The following is a 20,006-nucleotide window of genomic DNA, read 5'->3' as shown; positions in this document are numbered from 1 at the left end:
ATCCTCAGCTGAAGGAAATCTACTACTGATGTCTAATCACACATTTAGGTTGCGTAAACGGCACCCTATTCTTTATATTGTGCCCTAGTTTTTACCAGAGCCCTATGGTCCCTGGTCAAAAATAGTGCACTATGTAGTGAATAGGGTTCCATTTGGAACACCACTCTTAGCTGGGAAAAACAGTCAGATGAAGGCAGTTTCCAAAATCCCCTAAAGATGGCAGTCAAACATGGGACTTAGTTCACATTGGCTTTATCGGAATAGACAGCCATGTCACTCAGGAATGTGAGACTTGCAGTGGAATCATGAGGAGCAGAGAGATGATGGGGAAATCTTGACAATAAAGAGTTACATTTTCTTAAACATTATGGTGCAATTTTTTTTTTTTTAATTTACATTTGTGGCAAAAAATAAGATTTGAGGCAGTCTCATTCGCCAATAATCTCAACTCTTGATAAAAGTCGATAACCAACCAAAAATTCCACAATATCCTTCTGTCCTCACACCAAATTGGTAATTGATTTTAAGAGGAAGATAAATGATTCCTTTTGTGTCTGCCGGCTTTGAAATTAGGTGTATCTAGAGAACTCCCAGAGGATTGGGAGAGCGCATCTATTGAGAGGGAGAAGTAGAGCGTGAGCAGGAACTAATCCATTTAAGTGTTTGGGGGCAGATTTACGCAAATCCCTTTTTCCCCCCTCAAATTCCAGGGAAGACTCTCATTTGTATCTAGCTAGGCCTTTCTCACTATTGAATATCTTGGTAGTGGATAGTGTATATAATTTGTCTCTGGAGAGTCTCACAAAAGGATATCATAGAAATAGTCGGCCTATGTTTATAGTAGAAGATCATGTTTTAGTAAGTGTCAACATATTTTCAGTCCCTCAAATTCCAAGGAAGACTCATTCGTATCGAGGCCTTCTCACTATTAAGCATACTTGGTTGTGGATAGTGTAGTGCATGACATTTTTCTCATGCTGGAGGATGTCACAGTTACAATATGTCATATAAATAGTAGGCCTCTGTCTAAGACCATGTTTAAGTAAGTGTCAGCATATTTCTTTTTGTCCCAGTTGCTGCAAGATTAAAAGTAGCCACAGTTTAAGGGGGCTGAATTTCAGTGAAGTGCGTTTCGGCAGTATTTTATTAGAAGTGAGCGGGAGTTCTATACCACATTATGCTTCCCTATATAACCTCGAATCGTATTCTATTCTTCCAAAATAAAGAAAAATCCTCAAGTGTCCTCAAACATTCTATTCGCCACAACAAAGCTTTCAGTTAAGTTGATTTTGGTGAAACATTTTTTTTCTCACATTGCCATTCAAACCTGAGAGACTATAGGTCTTAGGCAAGTTTATAATGTATTATTCCAAGATACTAAGATGGACTCATTAAAGACAAGAACAAGACGATAGAGCAATGTGCTTGTTCATTTAGTGGACCTTCAAAGCCCACCTGGTCTGTTCTCGTCGGGGTTCGGACGTGACAACAACATCCGTCATTCAGAATAACCTTTTGGCCTCAACAGCCTGCTTCCTTCAGCCACACCTCACACAGCAGCTGAGAAGCCAAAGAGCGAGAGATAGTGACCCTTCTCTGTTCTTACCTCCACCACCAACACTGTGGATGCATCCCAAATGGCACCACATTCCATATAATATATGGCACCAGAGCCCTATGAGTCCTGGTCAAAACAAGTGCACCATATAGGGGGTAGGGTGCCATTTGGGACACAACCTGTGTCTGCATAAGCCCTTTCCACCACAGTCGGCGAGTCAAACAAAGTAATTAGTCAATAAATACAGAGCTACCCAGCCGAAGCAGGGAAGGGGTCAGCCGGCAGGCAAGAAATCGACTGTGTAATTTTTCCCATCACTGTACTGTACCAAGCTGTACCCTCCTACTAACTGTCCGGGTTGCTAACTGGGGTTTGCTAGCACTTTACATTGAGTTGCACTTATACCTGTGTATTAGTTCTGTAATTACTACTCTTATAGGCTAGCCTTGTAGTTAATCTGTAATTACACTCTAGTTACTTAAGTGTTACAAAGCTCGTTAACACATAATATAAATTGTATGACAGGACCTCAAAGTATTGAAATGGTACCTTTCTGTATTCATACAGCAAACTGAGAGAAACTGGTCCTGTAATGTATTTTTTATTTTCAAACGCAAAGAGATTCGTGGGGGTAGGAGATAATAGTCTATGAAAAAAGACTCACACACATAGTGTGAATGCGACAAGTCAAGAAGTCCTTTTTTTTTTTTTTTAAACAGCAGAGTACGGCAAAGCAATACCAGAGCACTTACAATAGTTATCGTTACTCATCCGCAGAGAGTCTGTGGTAAAACAGTAAACAGCACACTATTGCCTCACCTTATTGTCCTTTCCCAGAATTACAACAATTTCATTATTAAAAAAAAAAAAATGGTTTCCAGGGTGTCTGTTGTTTTAAAAAGACCCTCCAGGAAATACAGACATCGGCTTCTTTTCTTGGTACAAGTCCACTGCCAAGATAAGAGTACCTTCACCCTCTATAACTGTCCATGCCATGCAGCAGAGGAGGGAAAAGTGAAGGACTAATTGTTTGTTTGTATTGAATTAACACAGTATCGAAGTATCCACTGGAGAGCTCCAGTAATTGTAGTCCCCAGAAGGGAAGTCCTCACAATGTAAGAAGTCCTCACAATGTAAGAAGTCCTCACAATGTAAGAAGTCCTCACAAGGCATGATGGAGTTTCCAAGGCCTCTCATAGTCAGGGTGGTGGTTCAGCAACAGTGGTACTCAAATTGAACCACTTTAAGGAAATGGGGGGAGTTGGAGAAGGGGGAGTCACAAGCCCCACTGACAAACAGTCAGGCGATGGTGGTGAGTTTGGGCTGGGCACCAGCGCAATCGATATCGCTGGGTCACGGAAGAGTCACTGAGGGAGGGGCAGCACCGAGAGATCATGCCCCAGTGGCGGGGCTGGTTGGTGGGAGGGTAGAGGTGATGGTAGGGGCACCCGTGGAGGTCAGAGCGATGCCCGTATCCGTGCTGATCGGACCATCACGGGACACGCCATCCTCGGGAATACCTGGCAGTTCTGCTGGGAAAACAAAGAAAAACAAACAATGAGTAAAACTGCAAACAACACCAGTGTGTACAAGTTACTTTAGCAATAATACTGTGTAGTGTTACTTTAACACTATAACACTGTGTAGTGTCAGTTTAAAACGACAGCACTCTGCACTGTTACTTTAGGTCATGTGAAGCAGTTGTGTTGTGTGCAGTGAAGCGGCACTACAATGGGGTGACATGTCGGGACAAATGGATTTCCCCTATCCCACTAAATTCAGCCCCCTTAAACTGTGGCTACTTTTAACTCTCAGTGTTCATGATTTAAAGGAGAGTAGGAGGGAGGAAAAAGAGGCCATTGGTCGAGCATTAAGAGCCGGCTAGAGTGCAGCACTCTGCGGCTGAGCAAGAGAGCAGCGTGGCTGACCCATTCTGTTTCACTGACACCAGGGGACCCAATCAACAGGCGCTACTTCCAGATGGAGAGCAGAGGCTAAACGCCCCCCAAGCTTATTTTCTTTTTCGTTTTCTTTCTTTCTCCTGAGTCCCTTTACCGGTCCTCCCCTCAAAAGATGGCAACCTTGACCCCTCGGAACGATGTTAGCAAACCTCGGCCGAATAATTGGCGGAGAGGCTCCTTTAAACAATGGCCTCCAGCAGTGTTAGGGCGACGCACAGGGGTCAGTGAGGAAGTTCACCAAAGGATGCCTGAGGGGGTTTCTGGGTAGAGAGAAACATTTTGTACGGGGAGGGGAATAATCCTGTACTCTCGTTAATTTGTGGGCCCGTAATCGCCTATTGTCTGGGAAGGGAAAAGGACGATTTTGCCCAGCCTTGGCTAATTTTACGGAATAAGAAGAAAGGAAAGAAGGGGGCCAAACGACCAGGGAACAGTCGTTTGGTCCGGGGCCTTCTGCATGGCTTGCTTTGGATACGAACTGACAGGTGCATTGTTTCCCAAGGACCCATAAGCTCGATAATCGCGAGGGGAAGAAAGCGTAATGCTCCTCCTGAGGAGTCTTTGATTGACTTTAGGTCGAAGAAGAGTTGCAGAGTGACTGTATTAGAAAAACCCGCCAAGTCCCGAGTCTCTCTCCAGTCTCTCTTCAGTCTCTCTCCAGTCTCTCTTTCCAATCTCTCTGTCCAGTCTCTCTGTCCAGTCTCTCTCCAGTCTCTCTCCAGTCTCTCTCTTCAGTCTCTCTCCAGTCTCTCTCCAGTCTCTCTCTCCAGTCTCTCTTCAGTCTCTCTCCAGTCTCTCTCTCCAGTCTCTCTCCAGTCTCTCTCTCCAGTCTCTCTTCAGTCTCCCTCCAGTCTCTCTCTCCAGTCTCTCTTCAGTCTCTCTCTCCAGTCTCTCTCCAGTCTCTCTCTCCAGTCTCTCTCCAGTCTCTCTTCAGTCTCTCTCTCCAGTCTCTCTCTCCAGTCTCTCTCCAGTCCAGGCCGTAAACGGCTCGCTTAATCTTCCCCATTCGCCGAGCTTAATGAAAATATCTTATGACAGAACTGGAGTCCTTAATCAAATAAGAGGGGGAAAGTGTTTTATGTACCTCGTTAATGTTTCATTCATTCAACGGGACGTAAAAGAACATCTCTTATGATTAATTGACCCTGCAATCTTTGAGAACTTTACCTTAATTAGCCCGTCTATATTTAGCCACTCTATCACTCAAGAGACGGCAGAGGAAGATTGACTCTTGGCCTATGTCTGTCTTCTGTTCCCATAGGATTTCAGATGCCACCTCCTACCCCATTAACAATGTTCACATGACAAATTACGTTAGCGCTGTGGGTTTCCATTGAGCATCCACTCTCGCTGTTTCTAAACAAACATCAAATATGCACATCTGAGAGGCAGAGCTGCGCTTTCTTTTTCTCTCCGATGGTTGACCCTTTGAATGTGGACAGGCCATAACAAGTTCTTTCCCACAGTGCGTGTGAGCAGCGGGAGCAAGGAAAGGGCGTCATTTCTGTCCACATGACCAGTCAAATAAATCAATTGGTCACACCACCGGCGTGTACATATTTCATTTAGACAAAGTCTATTAGCTTTTGCCAGCCTTTTCATCCTGCTGCAGCGTGGCAGTAGCTTTATGCTGCAGCGTGGCAGTAGCTTTATGCTGCAGCGTGGCAGTAGCTTTATGCTGCAGCGTGGCAGTAGCTTTATGCTGCAGCGTGGCAGTAGCTTTATGCTGCAGCGTGGCAGTAGCTTTATGCTGCGGCGTGGCAGTAGCTTTATGCTGCGGCGTGGCAGTAGCTTTATGCTGCAGCGTGGCAGTAGCTTTATGCTGCAGCGTGGCAGTAGCTTTATGCTGCAGCGTGGCAGTAGCTTTATGCTGCAGCGTGGCAGTAGCTTTATGCTGCGGCGTGGCAGTAGCTTCATGCTGCGGCGTGGCAGTAGCTTTATGCTGCGGCGTGGCAGTAGCTTTATGCTGCAGCGTGGCAGTAGCTTTATGGTGCAGCGTGGCAGTAGCTTTATGCTGCAGCGTGGCAGTAGCTTTATGCTGCAGCGTGGCAGTAGCTTTATGCTGCAGCGTGGCAGTAGCTTTATGCTGCAGCGTGGCAGTAGCTTTATGCTGCGTTTCTATACCGTACACGTTTTTATTGATTTGACGTAGTGTGCACGCCTTATGCATTCTTCATGATACAGTGAGCTCTAAACGTATTGGGACACACCATTTCTGTTGTTGTTTTGGCTCCCTACTACAGCACTTTGTATTCTGAAAGGATACACTAACTACGAGGTTAAAGTGCAGACTGTCAGATTTCATTTGAGGTTATTTTCATCCATATCAGGTGAAATTAGAAATGACAGCACTTTTTTGTACATAGTCCTCTCATTTTAGGGGCCTAAAAGTATTTTTGACAAAGTCACTTATATGTACATTATGTGAATATATGTAGGCGATGATTACATCAAGCTTGTGACTCTACAAACTGGATGCATTCGCTGTTTGTTTTGACTGTGTTCAAGATGATTTTGTGCCCAATAGAAATTAATGGTAAATCATGTAATTGTGTCATTTTGGAGTCACTTTTATTGTAAATACGAATATAATATGTTTCTAAACATGTCTACATTAATGTGGATGCTTGATACTTACAGTGCGTCCCCTTGGGCTCTGTGCTAAGTCCGTTAGCAAGGGGTCACATGTAATGCCACTGTCCCTCCACACCCATACCCATCCCACCCATGGGCCCTACAGGGAGAGAAGATGGACACATTAGAGAGGTGTGAGTGAGGATGGGGGAAGAGAAGGGGGACAGAGATAAAGAGGACAAAGACATTATTTGGGTCAGTGAGGTGAGCTAATGCAAATATTGCAATGTGACCGGTCACACCTGGTCAAGACTGTGTGTCTGCAAGGTGGGGGGGGCATGGGAGATAGGGTTAGTAAATTATACTGTGACAGGGGAGGGGGGAATGGGAACCAGTCAGGTCCATGGTGTGTGTTTGAGGGACTCAAAGGTTTGTGTGTGTGTGGTGTGTGTATGCGTGCGTGCATACGTGCATGTGTGTGTCTGGGATGTAGGAGTTAAGAGATAGGAGTCTTTACCAGGTGGTCTGATTCCCATGTGTGTCTGGCCGTCCATGACGAACCCTCCCATTGGTTGACCATCTGGGGTGTAGGGCCCTCCTCCAGTCACTGGCAAAAAAACACAGGCCGAGACAGAAGGAAATGCTAATTAGAATCTTGCATAAGTTTTAATTACCGGTGCGCCCCCATAAAACGTCCCCCTCCCTTTCCTGGTTTGGTCTGTGCTCGTTATTCTCTCACTATTATCCTCTAATTACAAGATTATTTCGTAGGTAATTTTCTTCATCAATAGGCTTAATTACTAACAACCGACTTCGTATGTATTGGTAAGAGTTGTCCTTATGGCCTATGCTGTGAAAGAGCAACTTGATATCAGCAAATAGATTACTGTTCTGGCAACTAGAACATAATTACCTCAAATTACACAGTAGCGCTGTAAATGGGAAATAAGTAACTTGTAACAACTCTTTGACTCATTAAACACGTGTTTAAGCAAACCGGCTAACCATAATTACAGTACGTAATTAAGGAACTACTTTTCCACCAGGTTACTGGCATTTAACCCACTGTTCCTAGGCCGTCATTGAAAATAAGAATTTGTTCTTTAACTGACTTACCTAGTTAAATAAAGGTAAAAAATAAAAATAAAAATAATAACAAATAACAAATCTGTCCACTATCACTTATAGGGCTCCCAAGTGGCGCAGCGGCACTGCATCTCAATGCAAGAGGTGTCACTACAGACACCCTGGTTCGAATCCAAGCTGTATCACAACCGGCCGTGATTGTGAGTCCCATAGGGCAGCGCACAATTGGTCCGGGTTTGGCCGGTGTAGGCCATCATTGTAAATAAGAATTTGTTCTTAACTGACCTTCCTAGTTAAATATAAATAAAATAAAATAAATGGAACAATTAGTGTCGGTGGAAGGATAGGACAGAACAGACTGTGATTCAGCTTTCTGTCTCCCTCATATCATAAAGTGTAGGCAGCCTCAGGTAGAGAAGCTGGTTCTGGTTACATGAGCCAGAGCAACAGTTCAAGCTCCTCGGTCCGTCTTTGAACTTTACAGAGTCCCCCTAATGCAACCCTAACCCCTAACCCTCATCACAGGTCATAAATTTTACAGCAGCTCCAAAACAAGGCATGTGCCAGGGGACTGCTCTGTATTTAGCAGAGAGGGAGAGAGAGGAAGAGAGGGAGACTGGGGAGCGAGAGAGAGAGAGAGAGACTAACAAAGTAAACCAAAGTCCTACTCCACAACTTTTTACAGTAGCCAATATGTGTTTTTTTATCAAAAAGTTACAATTCTGAAATTAAATTTCAATTTGTAAAAAAGCAAGGGAAAATGACTGGTCATATTTTAGCTTCAGTTTCACTTGGTCTTGTTTGTTTTTTTAATCCAAGGTTAAACTTTCAGTGGACTAGCCAGTCAAAGTGATTAGCAGCTTTGTCTGGGCTAATCCTCTGAGTTTTAGTGACCCTTCACTCCCGTAGTTAAGTCCGTCCGTTCAGTTAAACACATTGAAGACCAGAAGGGGCAAGACTGGAGATAGTAGCAGGAGAAGTACACCGTTTTTGTTTAGTTAAAAAACAGATTCATTTACGTTTTAATTTATGTTTACATTTTGAGATGTTTTTATTTTATTCAAATCAAGAATTTTTTTAAAATGTATGTTGAACCTGTTTCCTTGAAGTAAATGTCTTGACGTTGACTTGAATTGAAACAACTTTACCACATGAATTGAAACCACTCAAATTTGACGGGAGACTTGCCTGCTCTATTGGACTGGTCGATCATGGGCTGTACTATTCTTCGTCTCGCGTTGATGAACCTGAAAGAGAGAGAATGAGGGAAGGAGGGGATGGGGGGAGGGCAGTGGAGGAGAGAGAAGACAGCAACACGTTATAAATGAGGCCTGGCGAGCAGCATATGATTTCAATGTACTGTTTCGGGACCACAGAGGAAAAGCATTCATTCGCTTTGGCGTTATGAGAAGAAAAAAAAGACTCGCTGTCAGCGATGGTTGCCTGACGTTGTCCAGGCGTCTGGTCTACACTTCACTAAAAGAACATGGAAACCTCAACTTCCTCTTAAACTGTGGCTTTCAATGAAAAAAAATGACTTCTTGGACAGTAACTGTGATTCTTACCAAACCAAACACCTGGAATATCTATGAGTTCGTAGCAAACTGACGCTGCTGGTGCAAGCATACACTTCTTTGATATCCACCAATACAGTAGACACTTGATATACTGTCTCTAAAAAGTCCAAAATATTTCATGTCACAGCAAAATTATATTTAGCCTTTCAATACATAAAATACACCAAGCACTAATAAAGTCCTCAAGTACTAGTATAGTTTTTTAGTGTACCATCCCTTAGCACACATCCAAACAAAGCTCATACAACTAAATCTCTCTGCAGTGGGGTAGCTTAGGTGCATTACGGAATAGCTATGTTTGCAGAGTGTTGTCCTACATTCATACACGTCCCCTCAAAGTATAATTGTGCTCTTGAAAGCCATCATTCTGGTATGCATGATCCCTAACCTTCGACCCTGGCGGCCCCGTGACCCGGCGCCCTCGGCAGAGGAGCACTCTGGTCTTGCTCAGCCTAAAGCTTTGTGAACCCGCCCCGTGACCCCTGCCGACCCGGGGAGTGAAAGCTCAGTGGTTCCAACTTGATTTATGTTCCTCTGCCTTTTTACCCCTGGTGGAATGGTTCCATTTCATCTTTTTCTTCAAAAAAAAAAAGAGAGAAGCTAAAAGGGGAGGAACAGGTTTCCTTTTCAGGAAAACAAAAGCCACAACACTCCTTTCAGCAGGGCCCAAAAAAAGGCAGAAGCAGGGGGCGGGAGGGGGTGGAGTAGTGGGAGGAGGAGTGGAGGGGCATAGATGAGGGGGAGAGGAAGATACTAAGAGAGAAGTGCGGAGAAGAGGCCCAAACTGAACTAGAAAACCGAGTCATATGATGAAGCCTATCTAGAAGAATATCTAGAGCCGCATGCTTTTTGCAGTGTAATAACATACTGTATATCTATCAGGCAATAAAAGGTGGCTATTAGGTGATGTTTTGGATGATAGAACCATAAAAATAAAGGGGAACCAATTACTTTAATTTCAACAAAGCTTTGACAAATGAGGCGCAAAGTCCCTTAGGCCAGAGTGCTTCCACAAAAACCACAAGAAGGACATATCCTTGATGATACTGTGACGAATCATGGTGGGGAGCACAGGGGGTGTATGTAGTGTTAGGGGTCTCAAAAGGAGAGAGAGATAGAGGGAGAGAGAGGGGTGGAGAGGCTGTGGGGCGCTCTGTTGTGTGGGAGCCCGGCCGCCACCACACACCCCCTAGCTCCGCCTTTTAAGCAGCCAATGAAAGGGGGAACAGAGCGCCATGCGGCGGGACCAAGGCTGCGTCCTCTGTTAGGGAGTTAAAAGTTTCACCCCTGCGCGAACCCTTCACACCATGGGACTGCGTTTATGTCCCTGCTTTAGCCCTCCGCTTCCCACCGCACAATAAGTGTGACTATCCACCCCTCTCTGGCTCCCACTCCCACAATGGAGGCCTATTCTTCTGGCTAGACGTGTCGTAAAAACCCTCCACTTTTGAAAAACGTTGTTTTTCCGAAGAAAAACATTGTTTTACGACGGCTTTGTGTGATATGAACTTGTATGCTTAGCGTGTAGTGAAGTAAGCACCTATAGTAGGCACTTCTAGATACAGCCAGTGTATCCACAATAGGGTTGGGGTCAATTCCATTTCAATTCAATCATCTCAGGAACTATTGCATTGAAAAGCCTTCACTTTACTTTCACTTCCTGAATTGAATAAATTGAAATGGAATTGACCCCAACCCTGATTCACAACTTTACAAATACTACCTCACCACCAAGCACCATCACATTTACACATAAAAACACAGCCCGAAAAGCATTTGTTTAAAGGAATGCGCTCAAGAAAGAACAACCCCAACAACTGAAATATCCTCCTTTAGCTAATTTGTTGCGGTGGCATCTGTTCTCGTCCACTGCAGGCTGCAGAGCTGGAGCCTCAGCACGGTGAAACGCTTCTCCTGTGAGGATTAAAATAAACGAGCGCTCCCCTCCAGTCTGGGCTCCCCTGGTCGTAAAATGGCCCCTAAACCCGCCTCCCGGGGTGTCATTCTCAGGTCACCTTCCCCCTACCCCCCCCCCCCCCTCTGTCCCCCCAACTCCCCCCTTGCACGCCCACCCTTGGGTGTTTGAATAAACCAGTCCAGCTGTTTGCCATGAAAACGCCATTGACATCAATCCCCCCCCCCCCTTCTCACCTGTTCCAATCAGCACATGGCCCTGTTATGAGGTGGGGGGGACTTAAACGCCTCGGCAACTTCTCCACAACCTCTCCGCAACCTATCCTACTGCACTTAGAATGTGACTGACAAACGAGCCCATGCATGTACAGTATCTTCAAAGCACTAACAGCAATGTCAATTGAACGATGACTATGCAATGCATGTGTATGTCGAGGAAATGGACTGTGCTGCTGCTACATTTAGATCAGTGGTGTAAAGTACTTAAGTAAAAGTACTTGAAAGTACGACTCAGTTTTTTGTGTTATCTGTACTTTACTTTTCTATTTATATTTTTGACAACTTTTACTTTTACTTCACCACATTCCTAAAGAAAATAATGTACTTTTTACTCCATACATTATTTCCCCCTGGCACCCAAAAGTACATGTTACATTTTAATGCTTAACAGCACAGGAAAATGGTCCAATTCACACAGTTATCAAGAGACCATCCATGGTCATCCCTACTGCCACTGATCTGTGGACTCACTAAGCACACATGCTTTGTTTGTAAATGATGTTGGAGTGTTGGAGTGTTGGAGTGTGCCCCTGGCTATCCATAATAATAAAAAACAAGAAAATGGTGCCGCCTGGTTTGGTTAATACAGTATATGGAATTTGAAATGATTTATACTTAAGTATATTTTTTACCAAATACTTTTCGACTTTTACTCAAATACTATTTCACTGGGTGACTTCCACTTTTACTTCAGTCATTTTCTATTAAGGCATCTTCACTTCAACTAAAGTATGACAATTGGGTACTTTTCCACGACCGATTTAGATTCATAAGTTCCAGAGAGGGCCGAAAAAATGGGAAAAAACATTAGCGCCAGCCGCTGAGTTGAGAGGCCAAACGGCTCTGAATTCCTTCACACACTCTGCCGGAATCTCTGTAACATTCCACCGCAGCCGGCGATCTGAAGAACAGTACTTGTGTGTATGTATGTGTGAACATGTGTGTGCAGCGTGTGCCAGCGTGCTTGTACACATACATACGTTCATACGCGCATACATGCATGTGTCTGTGCATGTTTGTGTGTCTGTGTGTGATTCAAAGGTTGGTGCTTTTAACGAAGAGGACATACTTGGGGGTCGCTCATAATTCCCCACGGCAACATTAGGCTCTGTTGTTGAACAGTGGGAGGCCATTACCTCATCGCTACACCCGACCTTCCCCCCCCCCCTTACACCCCTCGGTGGGCACTTCTCGCCAAACTCAGAGGAGTGTTTCCATTAACTAAACTGTGAACCCGCCACCTCTCCACACACAGACAGACACACACACACACATACTGGTACATAGAAATACAGATATATCCGTGCACACACACATACGCGCACAAGTCCATTTAAAAGCATATATGGGAGAAACACCAAAAGCAAAGTTGGCTAAACTGGCGAATTAATTTGTATTTCTCAGCATAATACAAGAGAAAACCCTGGACTCCCTCTGAAAATCAGCTTGTCAGCCAAGTTACCACAGTAACAGACGAATAATAGTTGACACAATATTAGAATTGCTGCTACATTAATAGCAGGGGAAGTCATCAATCTCCGTCAAATGAAACAACATTTCCCATACCTCACCACTCACCCCCCATCCAGAATGTGCATCCTATCTGCCCCTCTTTTAGATTCTTCCTCTCCCTCCATTCCCCACCCCACCTCTCCCACACCCCTGATTCCCATGGGACCCGTGTGGTACCACTACCTGCATGCTAGGTTGAGCAGCTAAGCAACACCTCCGAGAGCCTATCCTGATTCTTTCCCTAATGGCACGCTATTCCCTATGTAGTGCACGACTTTTGACCAGAGCCTGTGGGGCACTGGTCAAAAGTAGTGTATGGTGCACTGGTCAAAGGTAGTGTATGGTGCACTGGTCAAAAGTATTGTTATGGTGCACTGGTCAAAAGTAGTGCCCTATAAAGGGAATAGGGTGCCATTTGGAACACATGTTGTTTCATGACCTCACTGTCCTTGAAAAAGGAAAAGTGTGCAGCTGAGTGTGCACTAGCATCAAGCTGGGATCTCTTCTCTACCTGGCTACAGAACATGTCCTTTCTGTATGAGTTTTGAAACAGAGTGAAACGGGAAGGTACTACTGTGAACTGTCCAATAACAAAATTTAGCAGATTTTCTTTTTCCATTGTAAGACATATTTCTACGGTGTGCCCAACTGAACAGGACCCAGGCAGGTAAAAGTGCTGATTGCAGCTGAGTGTGCAGGAACACGCTGGGTTCTCATCTCTACCTGGCTACAGCACCTGGCCTCTCTGTGTGAGCCATTACCTTCCGCCCAATAACCATGGCAGGGTGGCACACCGCGGGCCATCTTCACTAGTTTTTGATAATATTACTGCACTGTTCAGGGAAGAGCGAGTTTGAGATTTCAGATCTGATCTTTGTGGCACATGTATTTATATACACAGCTCAAACAAAATAAAGGGAACACTAAAATAACACATCCTAGATCTGAATGAATTAAATATTCTTATTAAATACTTTTTTCTTTACATAGTTGAATGTGCTGACAACAAAATTACACAAAAATTATCAATGGAAATCAAATTTATCAACCCATGGAGGTCTGGATTTGGAGTCACACTCAAAATTAAAGTGGAAAACCACACTACAGGCTGATCCAACTTTGATGCAATGTCCTTAAAACAAGTCAAAATGAGGCTCAGTAGTGCGTGTGGCCTCCACGTGCCTGTATGACCTCTCTACAACGCCTGGGCATGCTCCTGATGAGGTGGCGGATGGTCTCCTGAGGGATCTCCTCCCAGACCTGGACTAAAGCATCCGCCAACTCCTGGACAGTCTGTGGTGCAACGTGGCATTGGTGGATGGAGCGAGACATGATGTCCCAGATGTGCTCAATTGGATTCAGGTCTGGGGAATGGGCGGGCCAGTCCATAGCATCAATGCCTTCCTCTTGCAGGAACTGCTGACACACTCCAGCCACATGAGGTCTAGCATTGTCTTGCATTAGGAGGAACCCAGGGCCAACCGCACCAGCATACCAGCATGCACCAGCAACCGCACCGCATCACAAGGGGTCTGAGGATCTCATCTCGGTACATAATGGCAGTCAGGCTACCTCTGGCGAGCACATGGAGGGCTGAAAAGAAATGCCACCCCACACCATGACTGACCCACCGCCAAACCGGTCATGCTGGAGGATGTTGCAGGCAGCAGAACGTTCTCCATGGCATCTCCAGACTCTGTCACGTCTGTCACATGTGCTCAGTGTGAACCTGCTTTCATCTGTGAAGAGCACAGGGCGCCAGTGGCGAATTTGCCAATCTTGGTGTTCTCTGGCAAATGCCAAACGTCCTGCACGGTGTTGGGCTGGAAGCACAACCCCCACCTGTGGACGTCGGGCCCTCATACCACCTTCATGGAGTCTGTTTCTGACCGTTTGAGCAGACACATGCACATTTGTGGCCTGCTGGAGGTCATTTTGCAGGGCTCTGGCAGTGCTCCTCCTGCTCCTCCTTGCACAAAGGCGGAGGTAGCAAACCTGCTCCTGGGTTGTTGCCCTCCTACGGCCTCCTCCACGTCTCCTGATGTACTGGCCTGTCTCCTGGTAGCGCCTCCATGCTCTGGACACTACGCTGACAGACACAGCAAACCTTCTTGCCACAGCTCGCATTGATGTGCCATCCTGGATGAGCTGCACTACCTGAGCCACTTGTGTGGGTTGTAGACTCTGTCTCATGCTACCACTAGAGTGAAAGCACCGCCAGCATTCAAAAGTGACCAAAACATCAGCCAGGAAGCATAGGAACTGAGAGGTGGTCTGTGGTCACCACCTGCAGAACCACTCCTTTATTGGGGGTGTCTTGCTAATTGCCTATAATTTCCACCTGTTGTCTATTCCATTTGCACAACAGCATGTGAAATGTATTGTCAATCAGTGTTGCTTCCTAAGTGGACAGTTTGATTTCACAGAAGTGTGATTGACTTGGAGTTACATTGTGTTGTTTAAGTGTTCCCTTTATTTTTTTGAGCAGTGTATATTATGGATCCCCTCTCCCTGGGTTCCAGCAAAATTAAGGCAGTTATATACAATTAAAAACATGACATTACATTTCACTACAGATTTCACAACACATTAAGTGTGTGCCCTCAGGCCACTACTCTATTACCACACATCTACAACACAAAATCTATGTGTACGTGTGTGTATAGTGTGTATGTTATCATGTGTGTGTATGCGTGTGTCTGTGCCTGTGTGTGTCTCTTCACAGTCCCCGCTGTAACATAAGGTGTATTTTAATCTGTTTTTTAAATCAGATGTTACTGCTTGCACAAGTTACTTGATGTGGAATATACAGTGGGGCAAAAAAGTATTTTGTCAGCCACCAATTGTGCAAGTTCTCCCACTTAAAAGATGAGAGGCCTGTAATTTCCATCATAGGTACACTTCACCTATGACTGACAAAATGGGAAGAAAAGAAATCCAGAAAATCACATTGTAGGATTTGTAATGAATTTATTTGCAAATTGTGGTGGAAAATCAGTATTTGGTCAATAAAAAAGTTTATCTCAATACTCTGTTATATACCCTTTGTTGGCAATGACAGAGGTCAAACGTTTTCTGTAAGTCTTCACAAGGTTTTCACACACTGTTGCTGGTATTTTGGCCCATTTCTCCATGCAGATCTCCTCTAGAGCAGTGATGTTTTGGGGCTGTTGCTGGGCAACACGGACTTTCAACTCCCTCCAAAGATTTTCTATGGGGTTGAGATCTGGAGACTGGCTAGGCCACTCCAGGACATTCAAATGCTTCTTACAAAGCCACTCCTTCGTTGCCCGGGCGGTGTGTTTGGGATCATTGTCATGCTGAAAGACCCAGCCACGTTTCATCTTCAATGCCCTTGCTGATGGAAGGAGGTTTTCACTCAAAATCTCACGATACATGGCCCCATTCATTCTTTCCTTTACACGGATCAGTCGTCCTGGTCCCTTTGCAGAAAAACAGCCCCAAAGAATGATGTTTCCACCCCCATGCTTCACAGTAGGTATGGTGTTCTTTGGATGCAACTCAGCATTCTTTGTCCTCCAAACACGACAAGTTGAGTTTTTACCAAAAAGTTACATTTTGGTTTCATCTGACCATATGACATTCTCCCAATCTTCTTCTGGATCATCCAAATGCTCTCTAGCAAACTTCAGACGGGCCTGGACACGTCTGGCACTGCAGGATTTGAGTCCCTGGTGGCGTAGTGTGTTACTGATGGTAGGCTTTGTTACTTTGGTCCCAGCTCTCTGCAGGTCATTCACTAGGTCCCCCCGTGTGGTTCTGGGATTTTTGCTCACCGTTCTTGTGATCATTTTGACCCCACGTGGTTAGATCTTGCGTGGAGTCCCAGATCGAGGGAGATTATCAGTGGTCTTGTATGTTTTCCATTTCCTAATAATTGCTCCCACAGTTGATTTCTTCAAACCAAGCTGCTTACCTATTGCAGATTCAGTCTTCCCAGTCTGGTGCAGGTCTACAATTTTGTTTCTGGTGTCCTTTGACAGCTCTTTTGTCTTGGCCATAGTGGAGTTTGGAGTGTGACTGTTTGAGGTTGTGGACAGGTGTCTTTTATACTGATAACAAGTTCAAACAGGTGCCATTAATACAGGTAACGAGTGGAGGACAGAGGAGCCTCTTAAAGAAGAAGTTACAGGTCTGTGAGAGCCAGAAATCTTGCTTGTTTGTCGGTGACCAAATACTTATTTTCCACCATAATTTGCAAATAAATTAATTAAAAATCCTACAATGTGATTTTCTGGATTTTTTTTCTCATTTTGTCTGTCATAGTTGAAGTGTACCTATGATGAAAATTACAGGCCTCTCATCTTTTTAAGTGGGAGAACTTGCACAATTGGTGGCTGACTAAATACTTTTTTGCTCCACTTACATGTAGTCATGGCTCTATGTAGTACTGTGGGCCTCCAATAGTCTGTCCTGGACTTGGGGACTGTGAATAGACCTCTGGTGGCATGTCTTGTGGGGTATGCATGGGTGTCTGAGCTGTGTGCTAGTAGTTTTAAAAGACAGCTGCATTCAACATGTTAATACTTCTCACAAATACAAGTAATGATGAAGTCAATCTCTCCTCTACTTTGGTCCAGGAGAGATTGACATGCATATTATAAATGTTCCATGTGGCTCTCTGTGTACATTTAAGGGCCAGTTGTGCTGCCCTGTTCTGGGCCAACTGTAAGTCCCTCTTTGTGGTACCTGACCAAAGAGCTGAAGGGTAGTCCAGGTGAAACAAAACTAGGGCCTGTAGGACCTGCCATGTTGATAGCGTTGTTGAGAAGGCAGAGCAGCGATTTATTATGGACAGACCTCTCCCCATCTTAGCAACTGTTGCATCAATATGTTTTGACCATGACAGTTTACAATCCAGGGTTACTCCAAGCAGTTTAGTCTCCTCAACTTGCTCAATTTCCATATTATGCATTACAAATTTTAATTAAGGTTTAGGGTTTAGTGAATGATTTGTCCCAAATACAATGCTATTAGTTTTTGAAATAATTAGGACTAACTTACATATTTCTTGCCACATATTCTGAAACTGACTGCAGTTCTTTGTTAAGTGTTGCAGTCATTTCAGTCGCTGTAGTAGCTGACGTGTATAGTGTTGAGTCATCAGCATACATAGACACACAGGTTTTACTCAGAGCCAGTGGCAGGTCATTTGTGAAGATTTTAAAAAGTAAGGGGCCTAGACAGCTGCCCTGGGGAATGCCTGACTTTACCTGGATTATGATGGAGAGGGTTCCATTAAAGAACACTCTCTGTGTTCTGTTAAGACAGGTAACTCTCGATACACAATATAGCAGGAGATGTAAATCCATAACACATACATTTTTCCAGCAGACAGAATATGATTGATAATGTCAAAGCTGCCCTGAAGTCTTACAAAACAGCTCCCACAATCTTAATATTATAAATTTCTCCCAGACAATCATCAGTCATTTGTTTAAGTGCCGTTCATGTCAAATGACCTTCCCTATAAGCGTGCCGAAAATATGTTAATTTCTTTACTGTGAAATGGTAACAGATTGATTGGTCGGTTGTTTGTTTGCTTTGCTATTATTGGTAGCAGAATTAATTGTGCTTCCCTCCAGGCCTGAGGGCACACCCTTTCCTGTAGGCTTAGATTGAAGAGATGGCAAAGAGGAGTGGAAAAACAGTCTGCTATCATCCTCAGTAGTTTTCCATTCAAGATGTCAGACCCAGGTGGCTTGTCATTGTTGATAGACAACGGTACTATTCTCACCTCTTCCACACTCATTTTACGGAATAAAAAATGTCAATAGTTGTCTTTCATTATTTGTTCAGTTATGCATGGATGTGTAGGTTCAGAATTTGTGGTTGGCATGTCATGCCTAAGTTTACTAGTCTTGCCAATGAAATACTCATTAAAGTATCAATGGGTCATGAAAATATCAATGGGTTTTGTGATGAATGAGCCATCTGATTCAATGAATGGGGCCGAGTTTGTCTTTTTGCCCAAAATTTAATTTAACGTGCTCCAAAGCGTTTTACTATCATTCTTTGTATAATTTATCTTTGATTCATAGTACAGTTTCTTCTTATTTTTGTTCCGTTTAGTCACATGATTTCTCAATTTACAGTTTGTTTCCCAATCGGCTGTACAGCCAGACTTATTTGCCATTCCTTTAGCCTCATCCCTCTCAACCATACAATTTTTCAATTCCTCATTATTAACCGTTTTTACAGTCCATTTCTTAATGGGTGCATACTTATTAGTAACTGGAATAAGCCATTTTATAAATGTGTCAAGTGCAGTGTCTGGTTGCTCCTCATTAAACAGCAAATATTCTTTACATATATGTATGACCTCTTATACACTATATTAGGCCCAGCCTTTGGAACTTTGTTTTTCCTAGGTATAGCTACTATATTATGATCATTACATCTGATGGATTTGGATACTGCTTCATAGCAGATTTCTCCAGCATTAGTAAAGATGTGATCAATACATGTGGATGATTTCATACCTGTGAATTCCACTCGGGCTGTATCACAATCGGCCGTGATTGGGAGTCCCATAGGGTGGCGCACAATTGGCCCAGCATCGTCCGGATTTTCATGGTGTAGGCAGTCATTGTAAATAAAAATGTGTTCTTAACTGACTTGCCTAGTTAAATAAAGGTTAAATAAAATAAATAAATATTATTTTTTGTAAATAACCTGGTAGGTTGACTGACAACCTGAACCAGGTTGCAGGCACTGGTTACAGTTTGAATATTTTTCTTGAGTGAACAGCCTGATGGAAGCCAGTCAATATTTACATCACACAAAAAAATAGACCTCTCTGTTGATATCACATACATTATCAAGCATTTCTCACATATTATCCAGATACTGACTGTTAGCACTTGGTGGTCTATAGCAGCTTCCCACCAGAATGGGCTTTAGGTGAGGCAGGTGAACCTGTAGCCATATTACTTCAACAGCATTTGACATGAGATCCTCTCTAAGCTTTACAGGAATATGACTCTGGACATAAACGGCAACACCACCATTGGCATTCCTGTCTCTTCTGAAGATGTTGAAACCATGTATTGCTACCACTGTATAATTAAAGGTATTACCTAAGTGAGTTTCAGAGATAGTCAGTATATGAATGTTATCTGTTACTAGCAAATTATTGATTTCATGAACCTTGTTTCAGATTCAGATTCAGAGGGTTTAATAGTAATATGTACAGGGTTGCCAGTGTGATTGCAGGGTACAGTAAAAATCTTAGGCTTCGAGCTTCAACATGCAGGACTAAGTGAAATAAAATAATGAAAATGGTCATAAAAAACAACAATAGAAATAGAAATAGCAGTATATACATAATAACAACTGTGGCAGTGATGACTAAACACATGTCCATTGGGGTGGAGGCAGAGTAAAGGCTATTGAGGGGTTGTGGTGGGATGGAATGACCACCGGGGAGCACCATGACTATTGACTGAAATAAAAACAACACAAATTGTAATGAAAAAAGTAATAATACACATTAACAACTGCAATAGTGATGAATGCCGTTGG

At 43.8% G+C, this 20,006-nt stretch overlaps 1 protein-coding gene across 2 annotated transcripts in view; it reads right to left on the bottom strand.

Moving 5' to 3' along the window:
* Positions 1-2,143: 2,143 nt before the first annotated feature.
* The window catches only part of LOC110493733 (homeobox protein Meis1), a 37,774-nt gene continuing 19,911 nt past the window's right edge, over positions 2,144-20,006 (bottom strand). Inside the window, exons 10-13 of one of the 2 annotated variants that reach the window (XM_021568165.3) lie at positions 8,368-8,426; positions 6,611-6,700; positions 6,158-6,253; positions 2,144-3,090 (exon numbers count right to left, since the gene is read on the bottom strand). In XM_021568165.3, the coding sequence (XP_021423840.2) occupies positions 6,201-6,253; positions 6,611-6,700; positions 8,368-8,426 (202 nt within the window). In that variant the 3' untranslated portion in view covers positions 2,144-3,090; positions 6,158-6,200. The remainder of the gene's footprint in view (positions 3,091-6,157; positions 6,254-6,610; positions 6,701-8,367; positions 8,427-20,006) is intronic. The other variant, XM_021568166.3, reaches the window with a different exon arrangement.

Source organism: Oncorhynchus mykiss, chromosome 17, assembly GCF_057628025.1.
Source record: "Oncorhynchus mykiss isolate SJ-2025 chromosome 17, ASM5762802v1, whole genome shotgun sequence".
In the NCBI taxonomy this organism is placed as follows: domain Eukaryota; kingdom Metazoa; phylum Chordata; class Actinopteri; order Salmoniformes; family Salmonidae; genus Oncorhynchus; species Oncorhynchus mykiss.
This window is presented reverse-complemented; position numbering and strand designations above follow the sequence as displayed.